We start from the raw sequence: 26,984 nt of genomic DNA, 5'->3' as shown, positions 1-26,984 counted from the left end.
AAGGAAGAAAGCTGGTGAGCTCTGTGGACGCTGCTCTTTGCCGTGGAGTCTTCCTGTTTCCCGGGGCTTCCCTGAAGACCCTTTTGGCTTCTCCAGCCAACCCCCCCACAAGGCCTCCTAACCCTTCAGCTTCCCTGAACCCCTCTTGGGGTCTCCCTGCCTCCAAGGTATCCCTTGTCCCCCAGGGCCTCCCTGTCATCCCTCAGAGGTCTCTCCTTTCCCCCTGGGGTCTCCCTGTTCCCTGGAGACCCCTTTCTGCCAGGTCTCCACTTTGAATGGGTCTCCTGTGCCAGAGGTCCTCCCTGTCCCCCAGGGTCTCCCTGTCCCCCAGCTCCTGTCATCCCTCAGAGGTCTCCCTGTTTCCCCTGGGGTCTCCCTGTCCCCTGGGGCCATCCAGTTGCCCAGGTCTCCACGCGGGTGAGTCTCCTGCCCCCGGGGTCTGCACAGGGCAGCCGGCTGGGCCTGACGGCAGCCTTCTCCAGGGGTTACCTGTATGCTGGGCTGGAGTTCGGTGCCGAGTGCTACTGCGGCCACAAGATCCAGGCGACAAACGTGAGCGAGGCCGAGTGCGACATGGAGTGCAAGGGCGAGCGGAGCAACGTGTGCGGTGGCGCCAACCGCCTCTCCATCTACCGGCTGCAGCTGGCCCAGGAGTCCGCCCGCAGGTGTACGTGAGTCGGCCCTTTGCCCAGTGTGAGGAGCCCCTCGGAGCTCCCCACATACCCCCACACCCTCCATAGCTCCCCCTCGCTCCCTAAGCTCTTTCTGGCACTTCAAGGCTACCAGGATCCCACCCCAGCAGCGCCTCCCTCCCCACCCCTTGCAGAGCCCTTTGCTCCAGGGACTGTGAAGGTTTTCATGTTCCATCCCCTCTCCCTCCCCTCCTCTGCCGCCTCCTGTACCAGCTACGCCCCTTGTGCTCCCTTTTCTTCCTTCCCGTGCTGAGCTGGAGCCTGAGCTTGGCCAGCCTTTCCTAACTTTGTGGACAGTGACAATGGCAAACAGTCCTTTTCTAAGCGCCATATAGGGATCAGCACATCTGAGCCTCAGAATGACCCTGTGATTTTCCTGTGCCCATCTTGCAGATGAGGAAACTGAGGCACAGTGACACCCAGCTTGTAAGCAGCAGAGCCAGGCTTTAAACCAACTCCAGAGCCTACGTCTTTAAGCATCCCATAGAGAGAATCCATCTCTTGCATGTCGGTGCTTCTGGTTTGAGTCTCGAGGGAATAACTGTTTCCAAACTGAGGAGGGAGGTGAGCAAGTAGGAGAGGACAGGAGCTGGCCCCTCTTCCCTGGACAGTGTTCTGTTCTGGAGGGGCAGGGGTTTAATGACAGTTAATATCTGTCCATCAAGGATCTGCTAAGTGCCAGGCACCATACCATGCTAAGCCCACTGCAGGCCTGATTTAATTTAGCTTCTCTGCCAAGGTTAATTATGACCATTTTACAGTGGGGAGATTGAGGCTTAAAGAATTTAAGTAAACCTGTCTGAGGTCGTAGTCTAATTCCAGGTGGTCTTCAAAAAAAAGCTAATGGGCTGACAAAAGGTGGAGGGGCTAAGTCTTCCTGGTTATCCTCCGGATGCTGTCTGGAGGCAGGAAAGGAATCCATAGCCACATCTCACTCCTTGGCCAGCCTTCCCCAACTCAGATGCACTTGCGAATCCCTGGGGATCCTGTTAAAATGCAGATTCCGATTCTGCAAGTCTGGGGTGAGATTCTGCACTTCTAAGGAGCTCCCAAGTGACAGTAATGGGGTGACAGGGTGACAAGGTTGCTGATCTTGTGCCTCGCTTAGAATAATCAGGCCTTGGACTCAGTGGAGCTAACATGAATGTAGGCCTGTCTGTACAGGCAGATTTGGCAGAAAGTCAGCTGTCTGCATGCAGAGAAAGGCTTCTTCTGTGTGGTGTGAATTTTATTGTTTATAAAAATTCATTGTTTGCTTGATACGTTCAAGCTTTTTAAATCCTATCATTTTGAAGCTCCATGCAACCTTTGCTGTGCAGTGGGGTCGCTCCGTGCTCTCAGTCTGCACGTGGGCTGGTGTCTACAAATGGAACATCATCCACCCTTCCCATAGTTACCTCGGCTCACGGTGGTCTGAAGGCAGAGGGCAAGGGTGGTGAGCAAAATCCAGCTTGCAGAAAGTCCACGCGGCAGGTTTCTGGCTTGGCCAGGAGTGTAACGAGTTTTTAATTTAGTGGCTGATTAATTCCCATTACTGATCCCCTTTGCCGATGTTTATGTTATTCCAATGGTAACACTTTGACTAGCTGAAGACATGGTCCTAAAGTCAGGAATAGGAAGAACGGAAGCTGCTGCTAGTAAAACATCATGGTGGATGAGGCTAAGATAGAAAAGAAAGATTGGGTTGTGTATGTCATTAGCCAGACATTAGCCAGACCTTTGGTTAATGTTCAGATTGGCTGGTCTCTCTTTTTCCCTCTCTCGCCCTCTCTCTCCCTCTCTCTCATACACACACACACACACACACACACACACACACTATTGTGGTCACCTATTAAAATAACACTCTCATGGATCATCGAAGATTTATTAATCAGCTGAAATACAAGCCTCAGTACACAAAGATCACTAGACTCTGTTACAATAAGGTGCGTTCTGCCTTCTAGCAGTGGGAAGGCTGAGAGAATGGTGGTGGCTGGAGAGCAGCCCCTGAGGCTGGCAAGAATGCTGCTGCATTCATCTTGCCTGCTTCTACAGTGGCAAAAATACCATGGGTTGTGTTTTGCCCTCTCTGAGAAAGGCAGCTTTGTACTTATGTCCAGGGGAGGGAGGGTATTTCAACTGAGAGTAGAGTTCTAGATTCTCTACATCCTCCACACTTGTTCTGAAAGACAATGAGCTTCATCATCATGCTAGGCTTGAAGCTTGGGCATCTTCAGCTAAGGCTCCAGAAGGAAATCTAAGTCTTATTGACATCAAAGCTGCTGTGGCAAATGAGGATGGAGGTGGCTTGTATAAGGAGACAGATGGTTGATGATGTCTCAAAGTGGAACTCTTGGTGAGCGCCCAGATGGTGACAGTGTATGGAGAGAGCTCTGGGGACCATTCATTCAAACAACCACAACTCAGTGGGCTCCCTGGTAGACTGGACATGAAGGGCCCCAGTGGAGAATGAAGCACAATCCCTGCCCTCAAGGAGCTCACTGTCTAATGGGGAGCCAGACCCAAGACCAGAGGGATCTGTTAAAGGACGGGAATATGGGGCCGTGTCTATAGGAGCAACATTTGAGCTGAATCTTATTCTAATTCTAGGAAGATTTGAGGTGAAAAGGGAAAGCTGTGCATTCTAACTATGAACGAAAGTCATGAGAGCAAAAGGCATGTGTCGAATGCCTTCCCCACCAATCCCTCCATTTCACACTTGTAGAAACTGAGGTCCAGAGAACAGAAATGGCCTTGGGGGAGGCTCCAGAATGGAAGGGATATTTGATTAGGGGTTTGAAAGATGCGTAGGGTTTTGCCTGGTAGAGAAAGAGAGGAAACCCAAACCCAAGACAAGTTGCCAAGGAGTGGAAGAGAAATCTAGTGATAAGAGTGTGCAAAATGCCTAGGGCAATTTCAGGAAATGATGGACAGGCATGACTTTTTCAAGGTCATGGTCCTGCTTAGGGCTGGAACCCATGTCTCTGGAGTCCCATTTCTGAAGCTCACCACCACGGTACTGAGCTCTTGTTACGGACTCAACTCCTCTCTCATGAGGAAACCCTTGGCTCCAGCTTAACTCTTGCCTCCCCTGACTCCTCTTTCCACCACCTTCTGCATTGTGGAATCTCCAGTGTCTTTTCTCTGATCCGGTGGCACTGTCAGTTTCCCCTGCCTGCGATCTGGAAGTCACCGGCACATGACCTTAGCCTTTGTTACAGCAGACAGAGAAATGAGCAAACACTCCAGGAGAAAAGGTAAGGTAGACACAAGATTCCATTTGGAGAGTCATTAGTTGGTATTAACTCTGTGTTCTAATTGAGTTTGCCTGAGCAGCAGTTTAGAACTTTAATGACTCTGACGATTCAGAGGAAGCTTATTATCTCCCAAGCATCACTCTGGTGGGGCATCAGCCTTTGATAGGGAGCCAGCGTACGTGTTTCTGAGGTGATAGAATCTATAGGCACCTCGCAATTTTGACTTGACCCAGACTCTCGGGCATGCGGACTATTTTCCCTTATTACAAAAGAACCGAGAAATGGACTTCCTTCTTAGTTGGATTACATTTTTCACAGCAGCTTGCTAAATGTGTCAGCAAGTGTAGTTCCCCTCCCAGGAGGAGAGACCTGTCAGTGATTTGAGAACATTGTGGCTTTATGGGATGTTGCAAGAAATTTCATTTGGCTGAAAGATTATTGCAAGAATTGGGTGGCAAGGTTCACGAGAATGACCCTGAATTAGACACGTCGGTCCCGTGAGTGGCCATCCAAGGTGCTGGCTATCCTTTAGGGCTGCCTAAAACCCTCACGAGTCCAGGCCAGCCTCTCCCAAGGCTCACCACTCCTTCCTTTTGTTTTTCTTTTCTAGCTTGGTGAAAACATTCTGAAGCTTACACTTTTGTTGAAAAAATAATGGAACTGTAATTTATGGCTGACCATCTACGTGGTGGATTTTGTGTATGTTGTGGGTTCTGGCAAATTTTTGTCTTTGAAAGTCAGCGGGGGAATTCTGGGCAGTGCTTGTGCTTTATGCTCACCAATATTGAATTCCAACCACTTATGCCAAGAGGGATCTCAGCGATCAGGGAAGTTAACATTTGGATGGAAGGACCGTGTCCTTTCCTGCCAGGGCTGGAGAAGGCCCCTTCCCCCTTGATGTCTGTCTGGGACCCCTGCATTTTATAATTCATCCAGGCCTTCATGAGTTCTGTCATGCAGGGCCAAGAGGAAGGTAGCTAGAAAAATTTTCTCCTTCTGCAGCATGATGGGGGAGAATTGGTTTGCTCTTCTCTCCTAAGCAAAATCCAGGGAGGCAATGGAACAATGTAGGCTCTGGAATCAGACAGATATGGATTCTATTCCCACTCTCTCGCTTGCTTATTTGCTTTGACAGAGCCACTTATTCTGTCTGAGTCTTAGGTGCCTCGTATGTAAAATGGGAACAATTCTAACCTTTTGCAGTTGCTGTGCCCATCAGGTGAAATAAGTCTAGAGAGCATCTATAGCACAGAGCCTGCTATGGAGTAGTAGTGGTGCCTCTTCCTAAAATGAGAACTCCCAGTTCACTCTGGGCTGCACCCAGTTCAAGCCATTTGAATTTCCAGCAGCCCCAGAAGCCTTTGGGGATGCCTAAAAATAGCTGGTTTGAATTCTCCTCAGATGGTTAGGCCCTTTGTGTAATTCAGTCTTTCTTTGATTAGAGGTAGCCCCTAACAGCTCCCAGCTAACTGCCTTTCCTCCTCGCTGGTATCTTTAATGCAGTAGAGCTTGGCCTAATTCCCCGGGGTGGGGGTGGGGGAGCAGCCTCTTTCAAACCAAGGAGAACTCTTCCACGCCTGCCTTTAAGCTCTTGCCTGGTGACATTTACCTCATTTTTGTGAAGCCCCAGAACGAAGAGATGATAGGACTTCAGAGACGCTTGCATCTGGTTCCAGGCTATTCTTCGCTTGCCCCCAGCCAAGAGGGTTGATGAACAGTTGCTCTGCTCCTTTCTTGCTAGTAAAAAGCCCAAGCTGCTGAGGTCAGGCACCATCCCAGCTTGCCTTGCAATGAACAGCTGACATTATCAGAATGTGGGGCACGGGCTTTTGTGATTCTTGGACCCCTACCGTCCGGCCTGTGTGGGTTTCTGGGAAATGTGAGTGGCTGGTGTGGGGTCTCTGGAGCTCAACCATGGCAGAATTGGGCAGGCCTCCTGCACAGTAGTGTAGAGGTGGGAAACTAGGATGTGATGACAAATGAGGTGAGGTCAAATTCCAGCTCTGCTCCCCACTAGCTGTGTGACCTAGAGAAGTATTTGAATCTTGCAAAGTCTCAGGATAATGGTATTTCCTCCCTCACTGGTTGTCATGAAGATATAATTGAGATGTAAAAATGTGTAACACATTTAGCACTAATGTCATATAGTAAGCAGCTGTTATTATTACCATTGTTTATTTAGTAAGGGCTGGTCATTAGAAAAACAGTACCCAGGGCTGCCACTTTGACCTGCAGCTGTGCACTGTACAACCTCAGAGAGCTGTGCATACAATGAGCTGTGAAAAGCTGTGGCCCCAAACTGGTTGCAGGATTTTCCTTGTGAACTAAAAATGGCTGCTCAAAGAACCAAGATGTCTTTAAGTTGGGTTCCCCCAGAGACAAAGATGTGAACCCTGATTTATTTGGGAGGTTGTTCCAACCCAGCTCAGTCCCAAGTCCAAAGAACATACCAGGCATGGAGTTAGACATGAGTTTGATTAGGACTTATGAATAGGAGATGGTCCCACGGTGGCGACCAGGCAGGGAAGGTGGAAGTTAGCATGCTGCAAAGGATGGGGCGTGCAAAGGGCAGCTCATAAGGGTTTAGAACAAAGAGATTCCATCAGGTATGAGAACAGATGCTACCTACAGTCATCAGGGGAGGGGAGTTTCAATGCTTTTTTGGGGATACCATCCATACATACTTCCTTCCTTGAGGTCTGATGACCTTTAACCTCTGTCTCAGTCAAGCAGGCTGCTATGTGCTATGGGGCCTCATTCCCCATTAGGGAGGGGGAGCCTGGGCCCTGGGTCCCCACAGAGGTGATCCCAGGACACGCCTGTAGGGGAGTGGAGAAGTGAAACAGGAAAGGGAATGAACCCAGTATAGGGTGCTTTATAAAGGAGGTCACTACTGAGAGCAACTAAAGCCTCATCCCATTGGGGAACAATGAAAAATGGTGTAGAGCATGCTTCAGGGTTGTCCCATCTGAGGGGCAGAAGGCTGCTGTATTTATTTAACTTGCACCCATCATTGGCTGAGGGTGGCTCTAGGGGGATTCATTCCTTGGCAGGCCCAGCCTGTCCCTCACAGGCCCCAAGGCAGAGAGTTATGGGGGGGTTGCAATAGGTCACCCCCCGCCTGTCCTGGGATGGTGAGAGCAAGGGCATATTGTTGGGGCACTAACTGTGTCTACTCCATAGGCTTGAACCACCCCCTCACACATCATGGACAGTGATGGAGAAGGGACAGGTACAATCGTTGATTGAGCACTTGTTAGGTCTCAGACACTGTTACAATGCACAGCTGTGCAGGGTAGATATTATCCCCATTTACAGATGAGGAAACCAAGGCTCAGTAAAATGAAAACACCTGCCCAAGGGCACGCAGCTAAGTAAGTGGCTCATCCAGGTCTGTCAGACTTCAAAGCCAATGCTCTTGCCTTTAGACAACAGATTTCTGCAAACAGGAAGGTATCTGCCTACTGCTGAGGGGATTCAGGATTCTTTTGATCACAGGAGAGTGTCAGGGAAGTCAAGAGAACCTCAAAGAACCAAGATGTCTTAAATTGGTTTCCCCCAGAGACAAAGATGTAAACCCTGGTTTATGTCATTTTTAATTTTTTCAGACATGAGAGACAAAACAGCTTCTCACCACTGAAGGGGAGAACCAGGTGACCTATTACAGGTGGAGGAAGTAAGGCAGTGGGAGGGTTAAATGCTTTGGCCACTGTGTAGATTCTGTCCTCCCATCACCAATTCATGGTGGAGAGCAACCTGTGAGAGAAATAGCCTCTAAAGCATGTTCCACAGATCCCTGGAAGTCAGGCTAAACCATTCCCTTGCTAGCTTGGAAGGTTCTCCATCCTTTCTGCTGGAAATCATGAAGCCCTCTGTGTCTCCACATGGATTCCCCCCACCCCCAGAGTAGAATGGACCAGACTGTAGGAAGACCCTCCATCCAGCATGTTAACTGACTTCCCAAACACGTTCTCCTTCCCTCTCCCACCCCCACCATGCACCTTGACCAAACCGAGAGTCATTGCGGTGGCTTCGGATCCACCCTGGCCCTTTAAGACCTCCGAAGACCTCCCCTTATTTGGTATTCAAGGCACTCAGCGCAACCCTCCTCTAAAGCTGAGAGAATCAGGGGCTCATTAGCAGATGCTTACAGGAGACTGATCTGAGCAGAGCTGGGCTTGCAGAGTCTTCCTTCCTCTTTCCACCCCCTGCAGTCTGGTCTCTTGATTTCCTCGACAGGCAGGAAGAAATTGCACAGGGAGATGCCAGGGTCCTCCGCTTCTTTTCAGTTTACATCTAAGGACAGCTGGCAAGGAGGCAAATCCACAGATCATTGCCTGCCCCTCCACTGCACCCACAGCTCACAAAGCTCATTTATGTCCGTCTTTGAATGACCCACCTGATCGATATTCATGCCTCCATTTTAGAAATGAGGATGCTGAGGTTCCAGGAGAAGAAACTTGCCCATGGTCAGAGAGCTAGGAAGGGCAAGGCTGCCATGACACTGTGCACAGATGCCATGTTCCAGAGGGGAGAAGCAGCCTGCAGGTAACCAGCTAGCACGGTTGGAACTAGACCTCGTGTCTCCTAGTTGCTCGTCTTGTTTCTGGGCAAGGGCAGCTTGTCTCTCTGTCTTGAGCCTGTGGGTCCAGGGAAGTGCTCTGGCCTCCTGGTGTGGTGCTAGGCTGGAGGGTCTCTTCTGGAGCCCCTGGGTCAGAGCTGGGGCTCCTCAAGGCTGTCTGGAGACAGTGCTAATGTGGCAAGATCAGCAGACAGCCCAGGAGACACGTGTGCCAATTATCAGGGCCTGGGGATACAGAGCATTCGGCCAGGGAAACTAGATGATAAGTATGTGGGTTCAGGGAACCCTGAGTGAGCCCCAGTGCCCTCAATTACTCAAGATCATGACTGAAAAGGTTGCAAAGGTGACCCCTACCAGCATCTTGGGTGCACCTTAGCACTCATATACCAGATACACACCCTTATACAGAGACTCTGATGGGAGTTTCACTGTTGTATAAAGGACTTTTGTTGTGCATCCTGCTGTGCAACCACAGTTTACCTGTACATTGTAGCCTAGCATTGTGTTCTTTTGAAACTTTTCAAGATATCTCTGGAACATTACATTTCTATCTTGTTTTGTTATTGATATGTGGCTGCATAAATCTACTTTTGCAGTTTAGATTAATTTATGAGTAAAAATTGGAAATGTTTCCTAAAAAAAAAAAACCCAGCAGCGTCTCTGGCTGTGGACAGCAGGTACAGAGGTCGCTGATACTCTCAGCATCCTGGGAAGAGAGACCCTCAGTCTGGGCTGGAATCCTGCAGAGGGACCCGCCCCTCCTACCACCCTCTCTTTTAATGGTGCGAGCATGCAGTGACCTTGTACTACAACAACAAACATTTTTGTTTGGACCTAGGTGCTGGCTTGTCTAGGGGGTTGTTGGGAAATGCCCGACCATGGTGACAGGGTTTGTCCAGTGGGAGCTTGAGGCTCATCCTCTGCTACAAGAAGGGGTGTCCTTTTCTCACTAACTGGTTGCCAGGCAACCCAGAGAGAGTCCTTGGGGTTTTTGTCTTCATGTGCACAAACCTCCCACGGTGAGACTCACACTCAGAGACATCCCATGCACAATCACATGGTTATATACAGAAGCACACGATGCTCATATTCACAGATGCCCACTGTCATGTGGCCAGACCAACAGGTGGACGCACGGTGGTATATGCCCATGTGTTTGTACCTGTGTCCTCAGATCAACAAGGCCCATGGGGTCACCTTTGCATTCTCAGAGTTCAGCATCCTTGTGTCTAAACAGGTAGATATGTACTCGCTCACCCACAAACACAGTCAAACACACATGCACCAGATGTACACACTGCCAACCTGTCGCACACTCCCTTTCACTTACACAGCTCCAAGCATACACTGTGTGCACAGAGATAGACACACATTCAGTTTCATGCCCCACTGCTCAGAAACACCCACCATACAGCCAGGCCCACAGCTGCCATCACAGCCAGCCCCTCCCACCCACAGTCATTGGAGTCAGTCACACACACCCACATGCATGCCCAAACACCCCTTCTGGCATGATTGTCCTTCTCCAGCTCAGTTCTGTGTTGGGGGCTCTCATATCCCACCAGGGTGGTGGCAGGAGGGGACTCCAGGAAAGAACTCCCTGGAGGATAATGTTGAGTGGGCCTTAGACCCCTGCAGTGTACCAGGGCTGCCCCAGCCCCATAGCTGTCTCCCTGGGTCCCAACACCATCGCCCATAGCAACCCTCCTGGCCCCAGCCAATAACCCAAGGGGATTTGGGGATGGTTCCTCAAATAGGATCCGGGTAGGGAGATAGTAGGTTAATAATTTGAGGTTGCTTCTGGGGTCTCATGGTCAAGATCTGGAAATTTTAGGGTGCTTTTAAAGAACCAGACTCCAGTGTTAAGTGACTCCAGTGTGACAGCCCTGACTTTCTGAACGATTGGTGGTTAAAAGAGGAGGGAATGTGAAGGGCAAGAGAATAGCATTAACATCACAGTGTTTTAAAAATGCTAAAGCAAGGCCTTGGGGCAGCTTTTTAGAGAGGGACAGCTTAGGGTAGTGGGAGAGCTTAGAGTTGAGACATCCTTGGGTTGGACTTCGGACTATGCTACCTACTTGTCAGCTGTGTGACCTTGGGCAAGTCACTTCCTCTCTCTGAGCTTAGTTTCCCCTTCTGTATAATGGAAGGAATGAGACTTTCCTTGTAGGGTTAGGAGGAGTTCGTTAAAGTATCTAAAGTACCTACATAGTGCCTGGCACACAGAGAACACTCAGTGATGTCATTAAGAGCAGAAAGATCCCCGACTTTGAATTCAGACGGGCCTTTGGTTACAGTCTCAGCTCTGCCACTTATAAGTTAAGCTTCAGCCCTCTGAACCTTGAATTTCCTCATCTGGAAAACGGGTATCCTTGTACAACCAGGGTGAGCACAAGGGTCCAATGAGCTGGGCCCTGCCCAGTCCCTGGGGGGTAGCACAGGACAAATACGTGGAAGCCGAAATGATAATGGGGATATTATGATATCAATATAAGCACATCATCATAATAATGATTATTATTGGAAGAAGGCTGGACTTTGGAGACAGAGAGCTGGCTTCAATCTCACTCTGTCATTTGACAGCCCTGTGACGTTGGAAAGCCAGTGAATGTCCCTAAGCCTCGGTTTTTTCATCTATAAACTGGTGGCAGCCATAGCATCAACCTCATATGGCTGCTGTGAGGATAAAATGGACCCTCAATCCCCGGCACGGAGCCCGGCATCAGTGGGTGCTGGATAAATGTTGATGGAGTCTAAAAAGAGAGAACGAGCACTGTGATTTCTGAGAGCAAGGCTGGTGTCTCGTTACCCTGTGACCTGAGCTAGCAGGAGCGCTCGGGGGTATCTGGCTTGCTGAGTTTTCTGGTTAAGTGAGGTTTTACCCGCATGCTTTGGACATCCCACCTCATTGCCATAAATGAGTGGCTCAAATGCATGACTCCTCCTCTCGTCTTCACCTTTCATGGTATGTTCTGTAAGCGTCATTCAGTCGTCTTCAGGGTGACTGATGTCCTTGAGGGGTTTCCCTGTGAGCACCCCAGGCCACGGGGTGGGAGAGTATCCAGTGTTTCTCCACAGACACTTGCGGCATTTGGGGTGGGACAATTCCTTATTGGTGGGAGAGGCTTTCCTGTATAGAATGGGACATCCCTGGTCCCCACCCCCTAAGTGCCAGTGTGGCGGGGACCGGAGATGTGCCTCTGGGAAGTGGGCCTGAGAACCACTGCATAGTATAACCCATATGTAGGGAAACTGAGGCCTGGGGAGACCACATGGTGAGTCAGCAGCATCCTGACAACCCCCAGCCCCATCTCTCTCACCAGTCTGGGGCTAGAGATGGGGAAAGTGGAGGGGATTGCACTGGATGTGTGCAAGCCTGCGCTGTGCTCAGGAAATGATTCATTTGACTAAGTTCCTGGTATCCTCTAGTCTGCTTGTTTGCTTCTACAATGAACAGCTTCAGACTGCCGGGTGCCAGATGGTAGAACCCCAGTGGATTCTTAGTCGTCATGTGTCCTTACCTCTCCACGCCCCGCATTTCTCATCTGTAAAGGGGGAGTTTTCTATGAACTTTGCAGAATTTACGGGAAGTAAAATGAAATGCTTTGTCGAAAGTGCTTAGCAGTGTGGGTGACACAGAGCAGGTACTCAACAAATGGCAGCTATTTTTATGCTCATCCTCAAGTCCTTTGATTCATGTAATCATGTGCATCTAGAAAGGTATATGTAATTCAGATTTTCAGCACAGCTGAACCCAATTTTAAGTGTGCCTAGACTTTCAATCAATTCAACAGGGACCACATTTTTTTTTCATTTGTCTCTATTACATAAATAATAATAATATTCATGTAGGAGAAAAAATGGAAAAGAGTTTTACAAAAAGATGGAGATAAAAATTACCCAAAATTGTACTGTCCAGAGATAACCACATGTTGGTGTATATCCCTCTAGAGATGTATAGAAATAATTTTTTTGCAAAATTGATATTTTGTAACATGTATTTATATTCTCCATTTTTTATTTAACCTCATAGCCTGAACCGCATCTTCACATCTTTAGCAACACTATTTTTGCCAGCTGCATAGAATGTCATCATGTTCTTATTCCACACTTTATTTGCCAACACCTCAGCACTGAGCATGTAGGTTGTTTCCAGTCTTTCACTTCTAGTCTTAAAACTCGCAGCGAACATCCTTCTTGATAAGTCTTTGGGCACATCTGTAGCGGGTGCCGTGGTTGCCCACCCAAACCCCCTTTACTGAAGGGGCTGATGGACACATACAGCTCACAGCTGGGTCCTTCTCTGAAACTCTGCCCTTGGCCCAGGAGCAGCCCCTCCTGGGAGGTGAAGCCCTGCCCTGGAGGCAGCCCACAGCCGCAGAACTGACTGAGTCAGAGGCCCGTGAGGCCAGGGCTGGACCCTTTCCCCTAAAGTGGGACCAGCTCTTCAGTGCAGTCACCCTCCACAGCTCCCCAGGGATCTGGTGCAGGTGAGCTCCAGCTGAGGTCACATCCTGGCTTAGCCCCTTCCCCTTCCCCTGAGAGTACACCCTCAATAAAGCACATCTCAGGCTCTGCTTCCAGTGGTCCCAGCCTAAAACAACATCTCTGAGTGGTTTCTTCAGAGGGACCCCTATTAAAGAGGTAGCAGTTACCTCCAAATTTTCTATCATGCAGCTGGGCTGTTTCTGGATTACATTGGTTTAAAGGGAGTCTCCAAGACAAATCAGTCCCCTGTAGCCTGTAGGTGCTCTGTTCTGGATGCTTTGAGTTCCAGAGGCCCAGAATGTTCCCCTGACAGCCCAGGATGATGGGAGGTGCTGGTGAGGAAGGGCAGGACAGCCCTGGACTCGTGGCTTCCCTTGATCCTCAAGCCCTCGGCCCTGAATGGGCGAGTGGCCATCGCTGAGAATGAAGAAGCTGGGAACAGGAATGCTGACGAGGCAAAGGGGATAAGGGGCCTGGGAAGCACATCATCTCAGTGGCCTGGACTGTTGACAGATACGCCAGGGTTGGGGAAAACTTTCTTTGAATTATCTAGCTCGTTGGTTATGAACAGACCTGTCCAAGAGCACAAAAGGCGACTGTTTTTTCTGTCTTGCTGTGTGACCATGGGCACTGTTCTTGCCTTCTCTGGGCTTCATCTTATGAGCATGTCCTTCCATAGGTGGTTCTCCAAGTCTAGATCTGACCGCTCCTTTTCCCTCTGGTTCTCCAGATGGAAGTGCAGTGTTCCGAGGCTGCTTCCACAGGCCTGACAACCTCTCGCTGGCCTTGCCTGTGACAGCTGCCATGCTGAACATGTCTGTGGACAAGTGTGTGGACCTCTGCACGGAGAAGGTGAGCACAGGCTCCTGCTCTAGAGGCCTGGGGGACCCCAACTAGGTGGAGGGGGTGATGGTGACCAACATCTTGTGTGGAGCAGCTGAGAGAATGGGGATGCTTGGCCAGAGAAGCTACGGCCCTGTCAGGGTGACATCATTAACTGTGATCTGTGAAGTGGGAGGGGCTGCAACTGTTTCTTGTGGGTCCAAGGGGTTGAAGTTACACCAGTTAGGTTTCCTGTCCCTTGAGGAAGTATGTTCTAATAGTGAGGGACACTCAGGAGTGGAGGTGGCTTTGAACTGGACCTAGAAGCATGAGTGAAAGATCAACAAGTAAAGGCAAGGAAAATTTCACTTTGGGACAGAGTGAGTCCCCCATTGCAGGAGGTATGAACGTGGGGACAGGGCAGGGACCGCCTCCAGAACTTCGGACATTAGATAGGGTTGCGTTAGGTAAGCTGTGGATTCCTTTCTTAGTCTGATGACCGACTACGTTCATCCTTCCTCCCCAGCATGACTGTAAGTTCTTACAGGGGAGGGGCTGTGCCTTGTACATTTTTGTGCTAACCACTCCCCCCACCAGTGCACAGCTCAGAGCTGGACAGATAACTGGCCCTCAACAAGGCCCGGGGAACCACCCTTCCCTCAAGATGCACTAATTATACGGTGTCCAGAGGAGAACTGCCCCCTCTGCATCACAAGAAGGTACTGCCTCTCTCTCTGGCTAAGCCAACTTGAAAGGTGAAATCACTGCCCTCCCCCCTACGTGGGATCAGGCACCCAGGGGAGTGAATCTCCCTGGCAACGTAGAATATGACTACCGGGGAGGAATGTAGACCTGGTATCGTGGGATGGAGAACATCTTCTTGACCAAAAGGGGGATGTGAAAGGAAATGAAATAAGCTTCAGTGGCAGAGAGATTCCAAAAGGAGCCGAGAGGTCACTCTGGTGGACACTCTTACGCACACTTTAGACAACCCTTTTTAGGTTCTGGTGAATTGGAATAGCTAGCAATAAATACCTGAAACTATCAAACTACAACCCAGAACCCATGAATCTTGAAGACAATTGTATAAAAATGTAGCTTATGAGGGGTGACAATGGGATTGGGAAAGCCATAAGGACCACACTCCCCTTTGTCTAGTTTATGGATGGATGAGTAGAGAAATAGGGGAAGGAAACAAACAAACAAAGACACCCAGTGTTCTTTTTTACTTTAATTGCTCTTTTTCACTTTAATTATTATTGTTATTTTTGTGTGTATGGTAATGAAGGTGTCAGGGATTGATTTTGGTGATGAATGCACAACTATGTAATGGTACTGTGAACAATTGAATGTACGCTTTGTTTTGTATGACTGCTTGGTATGTGAATATATCTCAATAAAATGAACTAAAAGAAAAAAAAAAAAGGCGGCACTGGGCATTTCATTCCCTCCCTCTGCGAATATTTAGTGATAACCTGCTACGTGCCAGGCCCTGTGATTTGTGCTGGGATTCAAAGTCAACAGCACCAAGGATCCTGGCATTTGCTAGGGGCCTGCCTTGCGCCTCTTTTTCTCTTGAGGAAGAAAATAGAGCAAGACCCGAGTGCTCAGAGCTCACCCTCCTCCTGGACATCCCCGCCGGCTCTGAGTTGGGCATTGGGCCTGGATGCTTCTCTCCTGGTAGGGGCGTGCCAGCGGGCAGGGACAGAGTTGCTGGTGCCAAGTGACAGAGGGACTGAGGTTTAGGGTAGCAGAAGGGGCCCTAATAGGTGTCACCAGTTAGAAAATGTCATCAGTCGTGGCCCGAGCTGACCCACCTGCATGTATCAGCCCTTGCTCTCTGCTCATCAGCTACGTACTGCATTTAATATTGAATATCTGTTAGAAAGAAACCAAGCCTACTGAGGCAAAGCTTTCCAGATTCAGCTATGTGGGTGTGACCTTGGTTTGTTACCATATTAATCCTGGACCAACTACTGGGGAGAACCTGGGGCTGCAAGTCAGGATTAAAAGCACATTCATTCGACAAAGGCCCTCCGTGGCCCTGCTCCCACTTCACTGTGCGGTAGAACAAATACAGCAATTAGGAGCCACTCTCCCAACAAAGACTCTGGATGCACGTTAAGTATCAGCATCCTCTTTGGCCGGAAAGAAAGGATTCAAACAGCTTTGCCCAAAGCGTGGGATTTGTGTCACTGTCAGACCCAGGGAGGATTCACGGTGGTGACATTACGTGACAGTGAGGATGTTGTTTCTTTCTCAGTTCTCTTCCAATACTTACCTTCAGGAGGAAGCCTCACCTCAGTGCTAGTGTTTTTAACACCTTTCTACCCTCAGCCTCCCTTTCAGGACAAATGGAGCCGACCCCAGGCTCGGAGGCTTGGCAGGCTTTAGAATTTAATCACCTTGTTTTGTTTCTATAGGATTTGTGTTTACAGTTTTCCAAGTAGGGAAATGCTGCTTGTCCACCTGTAGAAGTGATACAATGTTTCCTTTGAAATTTAACTTGTAAAATGTGGGTTGACTTAAAGGAAACTAATAAATAAGAGTACAAGAGGTACACAGATGGCACTAAATCGTAAACGCGGGGTTCATGGGCGAAGTTGGGGGCAGCGTGATGGCGAAGCGGTCGGAATGCGACCCTGCTCCGCCCTCGGAGACCGGGATTGTGCAGGGATGTAGTGCCCTCTTCCTCTCTCCCTCCATCCCCAGGAGTACCCGCTGGCCGCCCTCGCGGGCACCGCCTGCCACTGTGGGTTCCCCACCACCCGATTCCCCCTCCACGAGAGGGAGGACGAACAGCTCTGCGCCCAGAAGTGCAGCGCGGAGGAGTTTGAGAGCTGCGGGACGCCCAGCTACTTCATCGTGTACCAGACGCAGGTCCAAGGTGAGCCAGGCCACCCAGAGGGGCCCCAGGTGTTTCCCAAATGCCCCCCTCCTTTCCAGAGGTGCCCATACAACCCATCAGCAAGAACTGTGCAGGCCAGAGGGCAGGGCTGGTGAACCTGGCCAGATTAGAGATCCTGGTGGGCAGTGGGGTGGCCAGTGGTGGGTGGAGGTCTGATGGCCCTCGTCTCAATCACTCATCACTGAGGACCCCCTCGGTGGCTCCTTTCCTATAATGGAGGAGGTAGGATTGGAAGAGACCAGGGCTGGGAGTGGAGACCCAGGTCTCCCACTGTGTGATCTTGGACAAGTCGCTTCCTCCTTCTGGGGTCTCAGTTTCTCCCTCTACAAAGTGAAGCTGTAGAATCTTGATCTCCAAGGGCCCTTCTGATGCAAGGATTCTGTGAACCTATCTATAAATTCCCCATGTGTTCTTTTTCATCCTCCTTCTCTCCTTCTTTCTCCTGCTCTAACTTGTCCTTTCCACTTACATCTTCTTCCTTTGCTATTGGAACCCACACTTACCCTTTATCCTCTCCTCCGTATCTCAGGGCTGCTAGGGGATTGTGGTGGAGGTGGTGGTGGTGGTGGCAACACTTAGGGTTTCTCCAGAACTTACTCTGCACCAGACATGGTGTTAAGTCCTTCACGTGAATTTTCTCGTTCAGTCCCCCCAGCTTTACAGGTAGGGAAACTGAGACTCAGAACAGTTAAGGGACTTGCCCGAGGTCACACTGTTTATAAAATTTCTAGATGAAAACCTGTACTTCTGACTGAGTCCTCTTGAAGGGTGAAGGGGGTGCCTGACTGGGACACTCAGCCCAAAGGATGTCCCTGAAGGAGTACCCCGATATCTGGACATGCTGACCACCTACTATGCGTCAGGGATTGTGCCAAGCCCTGAACACACCTTGTCTCATTTAGTGACGTCAGTCCACAGCAAGCCTAAGACCAAGGCAGTGTCATCCTCATTTTATAGATGAGAGAACTCGGGCTCAGAGGGACTGGGGAGCTGGCCACAGTTACACATCTAGGAAGGTAATTTGCTTTCAGGTTTCTGAGCCCCAAACCCCTGCTAGAAACTCACAGTGTGAAGAACATACCCCACAACCTCTGAAACCTGGAGAGCCAACTAAAAACACAGCTGGGCAGACCTCTTCCTTTTCTCCCATTAATCAGGTTACCCTCTATGGTTGGGCGGGTTGGGCACTACAAAGGCACAGCCTATGGGGAAAGCAGGGCCTCCAAAGCTCTGCCTGCCACACTGTACCCTGGGCTGGCAGCACATCCACCTAGAGGAAGTGGCGGGCTCCTTTTCTCTGCCTTGCACAAAGATGCTATAAGAGCTAGTGACAGCCCCACCAATAGCCCATCACCTGCTTGGCCTGATGGATTAGGGGTAGGGGGACAGTCGTGACCAACTGTGGCTACATCCATGGTGGCTAAAGCCCCACTAAGAGCCCAGTGAGCAGGAGTGTGTTTAGCTCCTTGGCTCTGTTTGCTCACAAACGAGGAATGTAAAGGATGAGGACGAGGGTGTGTTAGTTTCCGGGGAAGTGCTGGTTGGTCTGTGCAGATCTGTGTTGCCTCCGCCTGGAGGGGAGAAGCCTATGTGGATTAATTAACCCGTGACCATGAACAGCTTCAGTGTGAGCAGAGCAGACACTTGGACCTTTTCAACAGCAGATAGAGTCCCTAATTGATGAGTTTGCTCATTCCCAGTGCCCTGCCCCCAGGCCATTCCTGCTCTTCTGTTTTTCTGTGTCACATTTGCAGTCCCTCCACACTGGGGACATTTGGATCATTTGATTCATGGGTCTGGTCCACCATGGCTATCACTAACTGAGCACTTACTATGTGCTAAGCCCTTGAGTTACACTGATGGGAGCTAAATAATTATTGAGCACCTTCTGTGTGCCTGGCACTCAGCCCTTTACCTGAACTAACTCATTTAATTCTCACAACAGTCTAATGACATAGGTGCTGCTGTCATTCCCATTTTACAAATGAGGCAACTCAGCACAGAGAGGTTGAGTAGCTTGGCCAGAATCACACAGCTGGACACAGGAGAGTTAGGATTCAAACCAGGCAACCTGGATCCCAGTCCTTTAAGGTTTATTAACCCCATTTTACAGGTGAGGAAATTGAGGCTCAGAGAGGCCAAGAGCCTTGCTCAAGGCCACACAGCGAGGCCGTGTCAATTGAGGTCTGACTGATTCCAAAGCTGTATACAATACTGTCCCTAGCATCTGCTTTTATTTATGGGGCTCAAGAACCAAATCAGCCTTCTTTTTAGTGCTTTAAATAACAGGCTTTACCTCAAGGTTGGTCTCAGCTTCCCTGGCAGTGTTTGAATGAAGAATTCTATCTTCCGAGGAAATTAAGATATTATATTATGAAAAAAACATCAAACGTCCAGAAAAGTTGGAGGAATTGCACAGTGAACACAATGTACTTACTCTTTAGATTTGTTACCCTTTCCCTGTGTGTGCTTTCTCACACATCTCTCCATTTCTCCATGCTTCAGCCCCATCTTACTTTTTATGGATTTCAGAGTACATTGTAGACATCCGTATACTTCACTGCTAAACGCTGCTGTGTGCACATCATTAACTAGAATTCAATATTTGCTTATGATTTTTTCAAGTACAATTTACAGAGTGAAATGCACAAATTTGAAATGTACGCTTCAGTGACAACTGGGTAATCCACATTCCTATCAAAACATAAAGCATAACCATCACTCCAGACAGTTGCCACATCTGGGCTTCTTTTTGGAATATGCTCCCATGGAAACCATTGCCAGATACCTACTTGGCTTTGGTTTATTATCCCCCTAAATCTGTTCTCCTCTGAACAAACAGATTAAACATGGTGGGAGAAGAGAGCTACAGGCCCCTGGCACTTAATAGCATGTCAGTCCAGTGCTAACACTTTGCATGCATTCTCTCAGTTAACCTTCCTAACAGCCTCAGGAGGGAATTACTGTTATTAGTCCCATTTTACAGGTGAGGAAACTGAGGTTCTGATGCATTATTTTTACAAAGTCACGCATAAGTGACAGTGTTGCAATTTAAGTCTTGGACTTCAAAGTCTGTGCAGTTAACCCCCAAGCTATGGGGCTGGCATTATAGTAACAGCTTTATACTCTTCCCAGCCACCAACACCTGCTCCAGGTCTGAGTGAGATACAGGAGCTCTGCTCCTTCCCTCCTCACCTCTCCCAGGTAGTTCCTACCTGAATCTGGAGCTCTGTACCAGGGCCTGACTGCCCGGTGTGGACCCTTGAGCAGAAACGACTGGTGTGGTCATGCACTGTGTGCTGTGAAGCCCTGACCAAATGTTAAGAGCCATTGTTATTTTTATTTCCTAACTATGGGCTTGGCTTGGCTTGAGCCTGTGTCTTGCCCAGCTGAGTTCTGACCCGGGTTGGCCCCTGGCTTCTCCCAAGCTTAACACCTCCCTCAATCTCTGGAACCTCACCCTGCATTAACAATCAGAGGTCCTGGTTTAGCTGTCACTGGGAAGCAGCTGGGCCCCATAAGAGTTAGTGCTAGGGTCACCTTATGGTTTATCTTCCAAACTGGGATACTTGTGAGAGTGAAAAGCAGGACTATCATAGTTATATCAAGATAATAGATAACAAGGATTGGCCCAGGTAAACCAGGACATCTGGTTACCCTCACTAATGCTGGGTTGAGGAGCAAGTGGGTGGTAGGAAATGGAGTTGGGGAATGTGGACAACGCCAGCAGAGGTGTGGCCATGCTCGAGGTGAAGGAGAGATGGTGGTCGCTGGAGGGAGACTTTTATAAATGATGGAGCTATTTGTTCATGTTTGAATGCTCATGTGCTTGAACCAGTGGAGAGGGAGAAGATAAAGGGGGAATAAATAGATGGAGCAAGGAGCCTGGGGAGGAGGGGGAGGACTGAATCCAAACCATGAGCAGGAGATGGCTCCCACTTCCTTGAAAGTGGGAGGAATGGAAGAGAAGGTGGGATACAGAGGAATCTTGTGAGCTTGAGGGGCCAGGGGAGCCAGGGCAGGTGAAGGTGGTAGATGAGAATTGATTCCAAGTCAGAGTGAAGAGGGCAGAACCGGGACCTGGTGCCTCCAGCCTGGATCAGAGACTCTCTCCTCTTCCTTCCCCACTCCAGAGCCCCCTGTACTGGGCCTTCCCTCAGTTTCCTGCTTGAAATAGTTCTAGGAGCCAAAACGAATCACCCTTGTGCCTTCCACTTGGGGGTGCTATGGGTGGTGCTGAGGCACGTATTTTCCTTTCACTCTGACAGTAGATCTGAGACCTGAGAAGCATCCTGAGATCTCTGTAAAGCCAGAAAATCAAGAATATCAGAATGATGCGCACCTGCTTCTAACCCATTTTACAGGTGTGGACACTAAGGGCTAGATGAAAAAATAATACCCCTTTTCATTTAATCCACATAAGAGCCCTACAAAGTAGCTATTATAATCCATCCATCTCTCATACACCATCCATCCAACACCCAACCACCTATCTACCCATCAACCCAAGAAACATTTATTGAGGGCCTACTCCATTCCAAATATTATGTAAATTATTTGGAAAATCAAGAGCAATACGGCTAGGGTTTCTTAACTAAAATAATTGCACAAATAATTATTTGCATTACAAATGTTGAGAAGTGATATGAAGGAGATGGACACAGTACACTAAGGATCAAGGGCCTAACCTAGTGCAGAAGGCAAGAAGGAAGGAAGTACCAATTCAGCTGAGGGCTGAAGAATCGGCAGCAGTTTACCAGGCAGAGGCAAGTAAGAGGTGGTGAAGGCTGAGGGAGCAGCACACATGAGGTCTGAGTCCGGAGGGAGCAGAGCACAGAAGGGAAAGTGCAGGGAGACCAGGCTGGCGGGCAGGTGGTGGGTTGGGTGAGAAGAGTGAGTGGATTGAGGCTGGAAGCATGCATGAGTTAGCGCCCAGAGGGCCTGGAGGCCAAGAATCTTTGACTTGACCCTCAGTAGATGGAAACCGTTGAGAGTTTTATGCTGGAGGAAAGGGTGGAGGTGATGTGACCAAATTCACCATGACAGGGGAAAACTAAGGCTGGGGAGAAGGGTCGTCATCCTAATTGACCTTTATTGAACCCCTACTATGTGCTAAGCCCTGTACTTGTTACTTTTCATACATTATCTCACTTAATCCTCACATTGACCCTGGGAGGGAAGAACCATTTCCCCCGTTTTACAGATGGGGAAGCTGAGGCCCAGGGAGAGTTTCGTCATGTGCCCAGGGTCACATGGCTGGGAAGTGACAACAGTGGTGCTCACGCCCTGGTCCCTGCTGGACCAACTCCATCTCCCCTTGTCCCCGACTCCCTTTGCAGACAACCGCTGCATGGACAGAAGGTTCCTCCCAGCCAAGTCCAAGCAGCTCATCGCTCTGGCCAGCTTCCCGGGAGCCGGCAACACGTGGGCTCGCCACCTCATCGAGCTGGCCACCGGCTTCTACACTGGCAGCTACTACTTCGATGGCTCCCTCTACAACAAAGGTGAGACGGAGGGGAGCAGAAAGGTCAGGCAGGAGACTGTCTGGGCTTGAGAAGGTCTCCACTGGGGAGGGCTTGGGGAATACCCCTTCCTGAGCACCTACTAGGTGCCATTCAGCTCAACTGGGCATGTTGATTGAACCATACCATGTGCTTGGTGCCTTCCCTCTGCTCAGCTCCCACAAACATGTCTTGAGCATCATGTGCTGGGTACTTCACCTGCGTCAATTCAATATTAGACTTTTATCAAGCACCTACCATGTGCTGGGACCTTCCCTCCATTAAGGTCACCACAGACATTTCTTGAACACCTACTGTGTGCTGGGTGTTTCACCATAGACATCTGATTGGAAACTCTTTGCCAGGTACAATATCTATGTTTGTTTTGGGGATATTGATTGAGTACCTACTATTCATTAGCTGTCTTGCCTATATTTAAGACAATGGTTTTTGTTGTGCAGAGCACCTTATTTTTCATTTGTTGATGTTTACTGAACACCACCATGTCCTGGATGTGCTTCTTAAGTTTGGGTTCCCAGTAGACATTTATGGACCACCAACTGTGTACGAGGCACCTCACACGGGTCAAATTGTCATAGACATTCCCTTGGCCACCTGCCATGTGCAAAGAGCTGCATCCTTATTTCACCCTTGGTAACTCAGGGAGGTGGCATGAGGATGCTGTTTCACAGATGTGAAAACGGAGGCTTGGAGAGTGGGAATAACTTGCCCAAAGTTATGCAGATTTTTTTTTTTTTAATGGGCCAGTCGGAGATTGCACCCTAGTGTTGCTGGGTTCCAAAGTCCACACCCTTTTTACTCCATAATACAGGTGAGAAATCCCTGGAGCTTATTATTTGGGAACCAGAAATCATGGGTGAAATGTCCAGTGGGTATGACGTCCTATTCTGGGCATGGGGCATGACGAGTATACTAGGGAAGCAGGGTCTCTGCCTGTGAGGAGCTTTGAGTTACTTGGCGGGGGGGCCCTTGGCCATGCATCTTCATGTCTGCAGAGTAGCTGAAGACCACTCCTGGCTGTGTGGCCTTGGGCAACTCACTGTACCTTTCTGAGCCTTTGTTGTCATATACAAATCACGTACCTTGTGAGGTTGTGGTAAAGGTAATGAGTTGATAATGTGTGACGTGGTTAGCACATAGTAAGTGTTCCATAAATTAGAACTGTGAGAACTATGGCCTGGGTGCCAGGCACTGGCCAGGCACAGCTTGGTGTGGACAGAGAGCCATCCCTGAACCCCAGCTCAGGGAGAGCTGCGGGCATGTCGTCCTGAGGGTGAGAAGCAGAGGTGGGGGGAGAAAAGGCAAGCAGGGTGGACAGGGACAGGTGGAAGGTTGGAGCTGCCAACAGGTAGGAGTCGGGCATTGGCCTGGAAATCCCAGCTTGTTACAGATTTATTCCTTTTTCATTTGGGTTTCAGCTATATTGGCCTGGAAATCCCAGCTTGTTACAGATTTATTCCTTTTTCATTTGGGTTTCAGCTATCCTTTGATAAGAGTGTTCATTTTGGTTTAAGCTGTCCTTTGTTGAACACTACTATGTACAAGTTTCCATGCTGAGGGCTTTGCATACTGAGGCCATATTTTGCAAGCAGCCTGGCTGTGAACAGAGCCTTTGCTCTGAACTACTCAGCTGCACTGCCCTCATGGGAGTTGCTGGGAGGAGCCCAGGCACACTCTGGAATCTCTCTGGCTTGTCCTGGGCCAGTGGCTGGGGGAAGTGAATTGGGAAAGCATCCCACTGCTGGCCACATGCCTCAACCTCCTGACCATGGCAGCAACCATGGAATCCCAGAGTATAAATAGAAGGGTCCTTCAGGATCATTTAGTTCAGGGATCCGAAGTAGTTTAATTTCATGTGTCAATTCTCATCAGCCCCTGCCTAAGATGATGTGTTAAGAAGGATTCTGAGGTTCTGTTCTCCCTCAGAAGCCAAGGGCCTTAAAATAGTAGCGATGCCTGTTGAGGGTGTAGAAGGGGGAGCAGTGGTCTACATGCCAGGCATCTGTCACCTCTGATCCAACCCAACTTCCTCATCGCAGGGAAAGGGAAACCGAATCTTAAGATGGAGATTGAATTTTAAGTCTGAACTTTGCTACTCATCAGCTGTGGATGCTTGGGCAAGATTCTTCACCTCTCTGTGCTTCAATTCCTTCATCTATAACATGGAGATGTTAATACCAAACTCAGAGATTTCTTTTTAATTCAGTTTTATTGAGATATATTCACATACCATACAATCATCCATGGTGTACAGTCAGCTGTTCACAGTACCATCATATAGTTGTACATTCATCACCCCAATCTATTTTTTTTTAATTCAGTTTTATTGAAATATATTCACAAACCATACAGTCATCCATGGTATACAATCAACTGTTCACAGTATGATCATATAGTTCCCAATCTATTTTTGAGCATTTTCCTTACACCAGAAGGAATAAAAATAAGAATTAAAAAAAAAAAAAGTAAAAAAGAACACCCAAATCATTCCCACCATCCCACCCCATTTTTTTCATTTAGTTTTTGTTCCCATTTTTCTACTAATCCATCTGTACACTGGATAAAGGGAGTGTGATACACAGGGTTTTCACAATTACACTATCATCCCATGTAAGCTACATAGTTACATAATTATTTTCAAGGGTCAGGGCTACTAGGTTGGAGTTTAATAGTTTCGGGTATTTAATTCTAGCTATTCCAATTCATTAAAACCTAGAAAGGGATATCTATATAGTGCATAAGAATCCCCACCAGAGTGACCTCTTGACTGCATTTGAAATCTCTCAACGACTGAAACTATTTTGTTTCATTTTGCTTCCCCCTTTTGGTCAAGAAGATGTTCTCAATCCCATGATGCCAGGTCCACGCTCACCCCCGGGTGCCAGGTCCACGCTCACCCCCGGGTGTCATATCCTAAGTTGCTAGGGAGATTTACACCCCTGGGAGTCAGGTCTCACATTGGGGGAGGGGGGGAGGGCAGTGAGTTCACCTACTGAGTTTGACTTAGCTAGAGGGAAAGGGCCACATCTGAGCAACAAAGAGGCACTTGGGGAGACTCTTAGGCACAATTATAAGTAGGCTTAGCCTCTCCTTTGCAGTAACAAGCTTCATAAGGGCAAGCCCCAAGATAGAGGGCTTGGCATACCAAACCGTCAGTCCTCAATTTTTGTGAGAACATCAGCAACAATCCAGGTGGCGAAGTCCAACATTTTGACATTTTTCCCCCAGCTCCTCGGGGCGGGGGGGGGGCCTGCATTTATATTTTTATTCTCTGCCCAAATTACTTTGGAATGTATCGCTATTTCACACTAACCTGTACAAACCTACCAGATCTCACTTCCTATTCAAAGTTCCATGTAATTATGGTGTTTGAATAAACTGACCTTACAAGTTAAATTATTTAGTATACTACAGAAAATATAGATTCTGCACCAAATAAACATCTCTTCCCTTGGTCTCACATGGAAGTTGATTCTTTAAAACACAGCCAGTATTGTCCTTTACCCTTTGGCCTGATTTGCCTTAGTCCTAACCAGATCCACTTCATTCATCTCTCTAATTGAAGTCTGGACTCTTTTTCAGCTTTTTAAACAATTGTTGTATGTGCTAATACTGACTTTCGTATCTGCCGAGCTCTAGCTCTGAGTTTCAGGTGTCACACAGGCACCCAAAGTTCCAGGGATCGATCAGGTTATACACAAAGGGATCAGCTTCTTGGAATCTGGAGATACCAATTATAATTCAGGAATAAATGTGACTGTTGTAAGAGCTTACAATCTAGGGACCATTATGGTAAGTGTTCCCCTGATAAGCTGTGCTCTAAGATTCAATCCTCAGGGTTTATACATTATAGTTAATCCACATTGGTGAGGCATTATGACGTTTGTCTTTTTGTTTCTGGCATACTTCACTCAAAATGCTGTCTACAGGATCCATTCACTTTGTTGCTTTTGGGTGTCTCACAGCTTCACTCCTTCTCATAGTTGCTCAATATTCCATTGTATGAATGCACCACTGTTCACCATTCTGTTCCTCAGTTGATGTACCCTTAGGCCACCTCTACCCGTTGCAGATCACGAATACTGCCTCCATAAACACCAGTGTGCAAGTGTCCATTCATGTTTGTTCTCAGAGCTTCTGAGTATATACCCCATAATGGGGCTGCAGGACCTTATGGCTCCAAATACTTAGTTTCTTGTGGAACCACCACACTATCCTCCAGATAGGCTACACCATCCTACCTCCCCACCAACTGTAACTAGGTACATCCCTCTCTCCATGTTTTCTGCAGCACTTTTACCCTATTCACATTTTTTCTACAATTGTATAGAGCTATATTCACATACCATATAATTATCCACAATATACAACCACTGTTCATGGTATCATCATATAGTTGTGCATTTATCACCACAATCAGCACTTGAACATATTGATTGCTACGAAATATATTTTTTTAAGAATAATAATAATAAAAAAAAAAGATCATACAATACAATATAATAGTAAGGTCAGATGACAACAATACTGCCAGAAATCCCGTATCCCTCCCTTATATCCCCCTCTCATATGCATTTAGCTTTGGTATATTGCCTTTGTTACATTTAATAGAAGCATTTTACAGTGTTACTGTCGACCACAGACTCCAGTTTGCTTTGATTATATTTTTTCCCCAATACTATCTCTTTTCCGACACTTTGCATGGTTGATATTCATTTTTACTCCCACATA

The 26,984-nt window shown here is 48.3% G+C and overlaps 1 protein-coding gene across 3 annotated transcripts in view; it reads left to right on the top strand.

Annotated features, from left to right (window-relative positions):
- The window catches only part of WSCD2 (WSC domain containing 2), a 155,697-nt gene that overhangs the window by 83,892 nt on the left and 44,821 nt on the right, over positions 1-26,984 (top strand). For all 3 annotated transcript variants that reach the window (XM_037816699.1, XM_037816697.1, XM_037816698.1), the window contains exons 4-7: positions 483-667; positions 13,732-13,853; positions 16,536-16,710; positions 22,071-22,235. In XM_037816699.1, the coding sequence (XP_037672627.1) occupies positions 483-667; positions 13,732-13,853; positions 16,536-16,710; positions 22,071-22,235 (647 nt within the window). The remainder of the gene's footprint in view (positions 1-482; positions 668-13,731; positions 13,854-16,535; positions 16,711-22,070; positions 22,236-26,984) is intronic.

Source organism: Choloepus didactylus, chromosome 23, assembly GCF_015220235.1.
Source record: "Choloepus didactylus isolate mChoDid1 chromosome 23, mChoDid1.pri, whole genome shotgun sequence".
Taxonomy (NCBI): Eukaryota; Metazoa; Chordata; class Mammalia; order Pilosa; family Megalonychidae; genus Choloepus; species Choloepus didactylus.
This window is presented reverse-complemented; position numbering and strand designations above follow the sequence as displayed.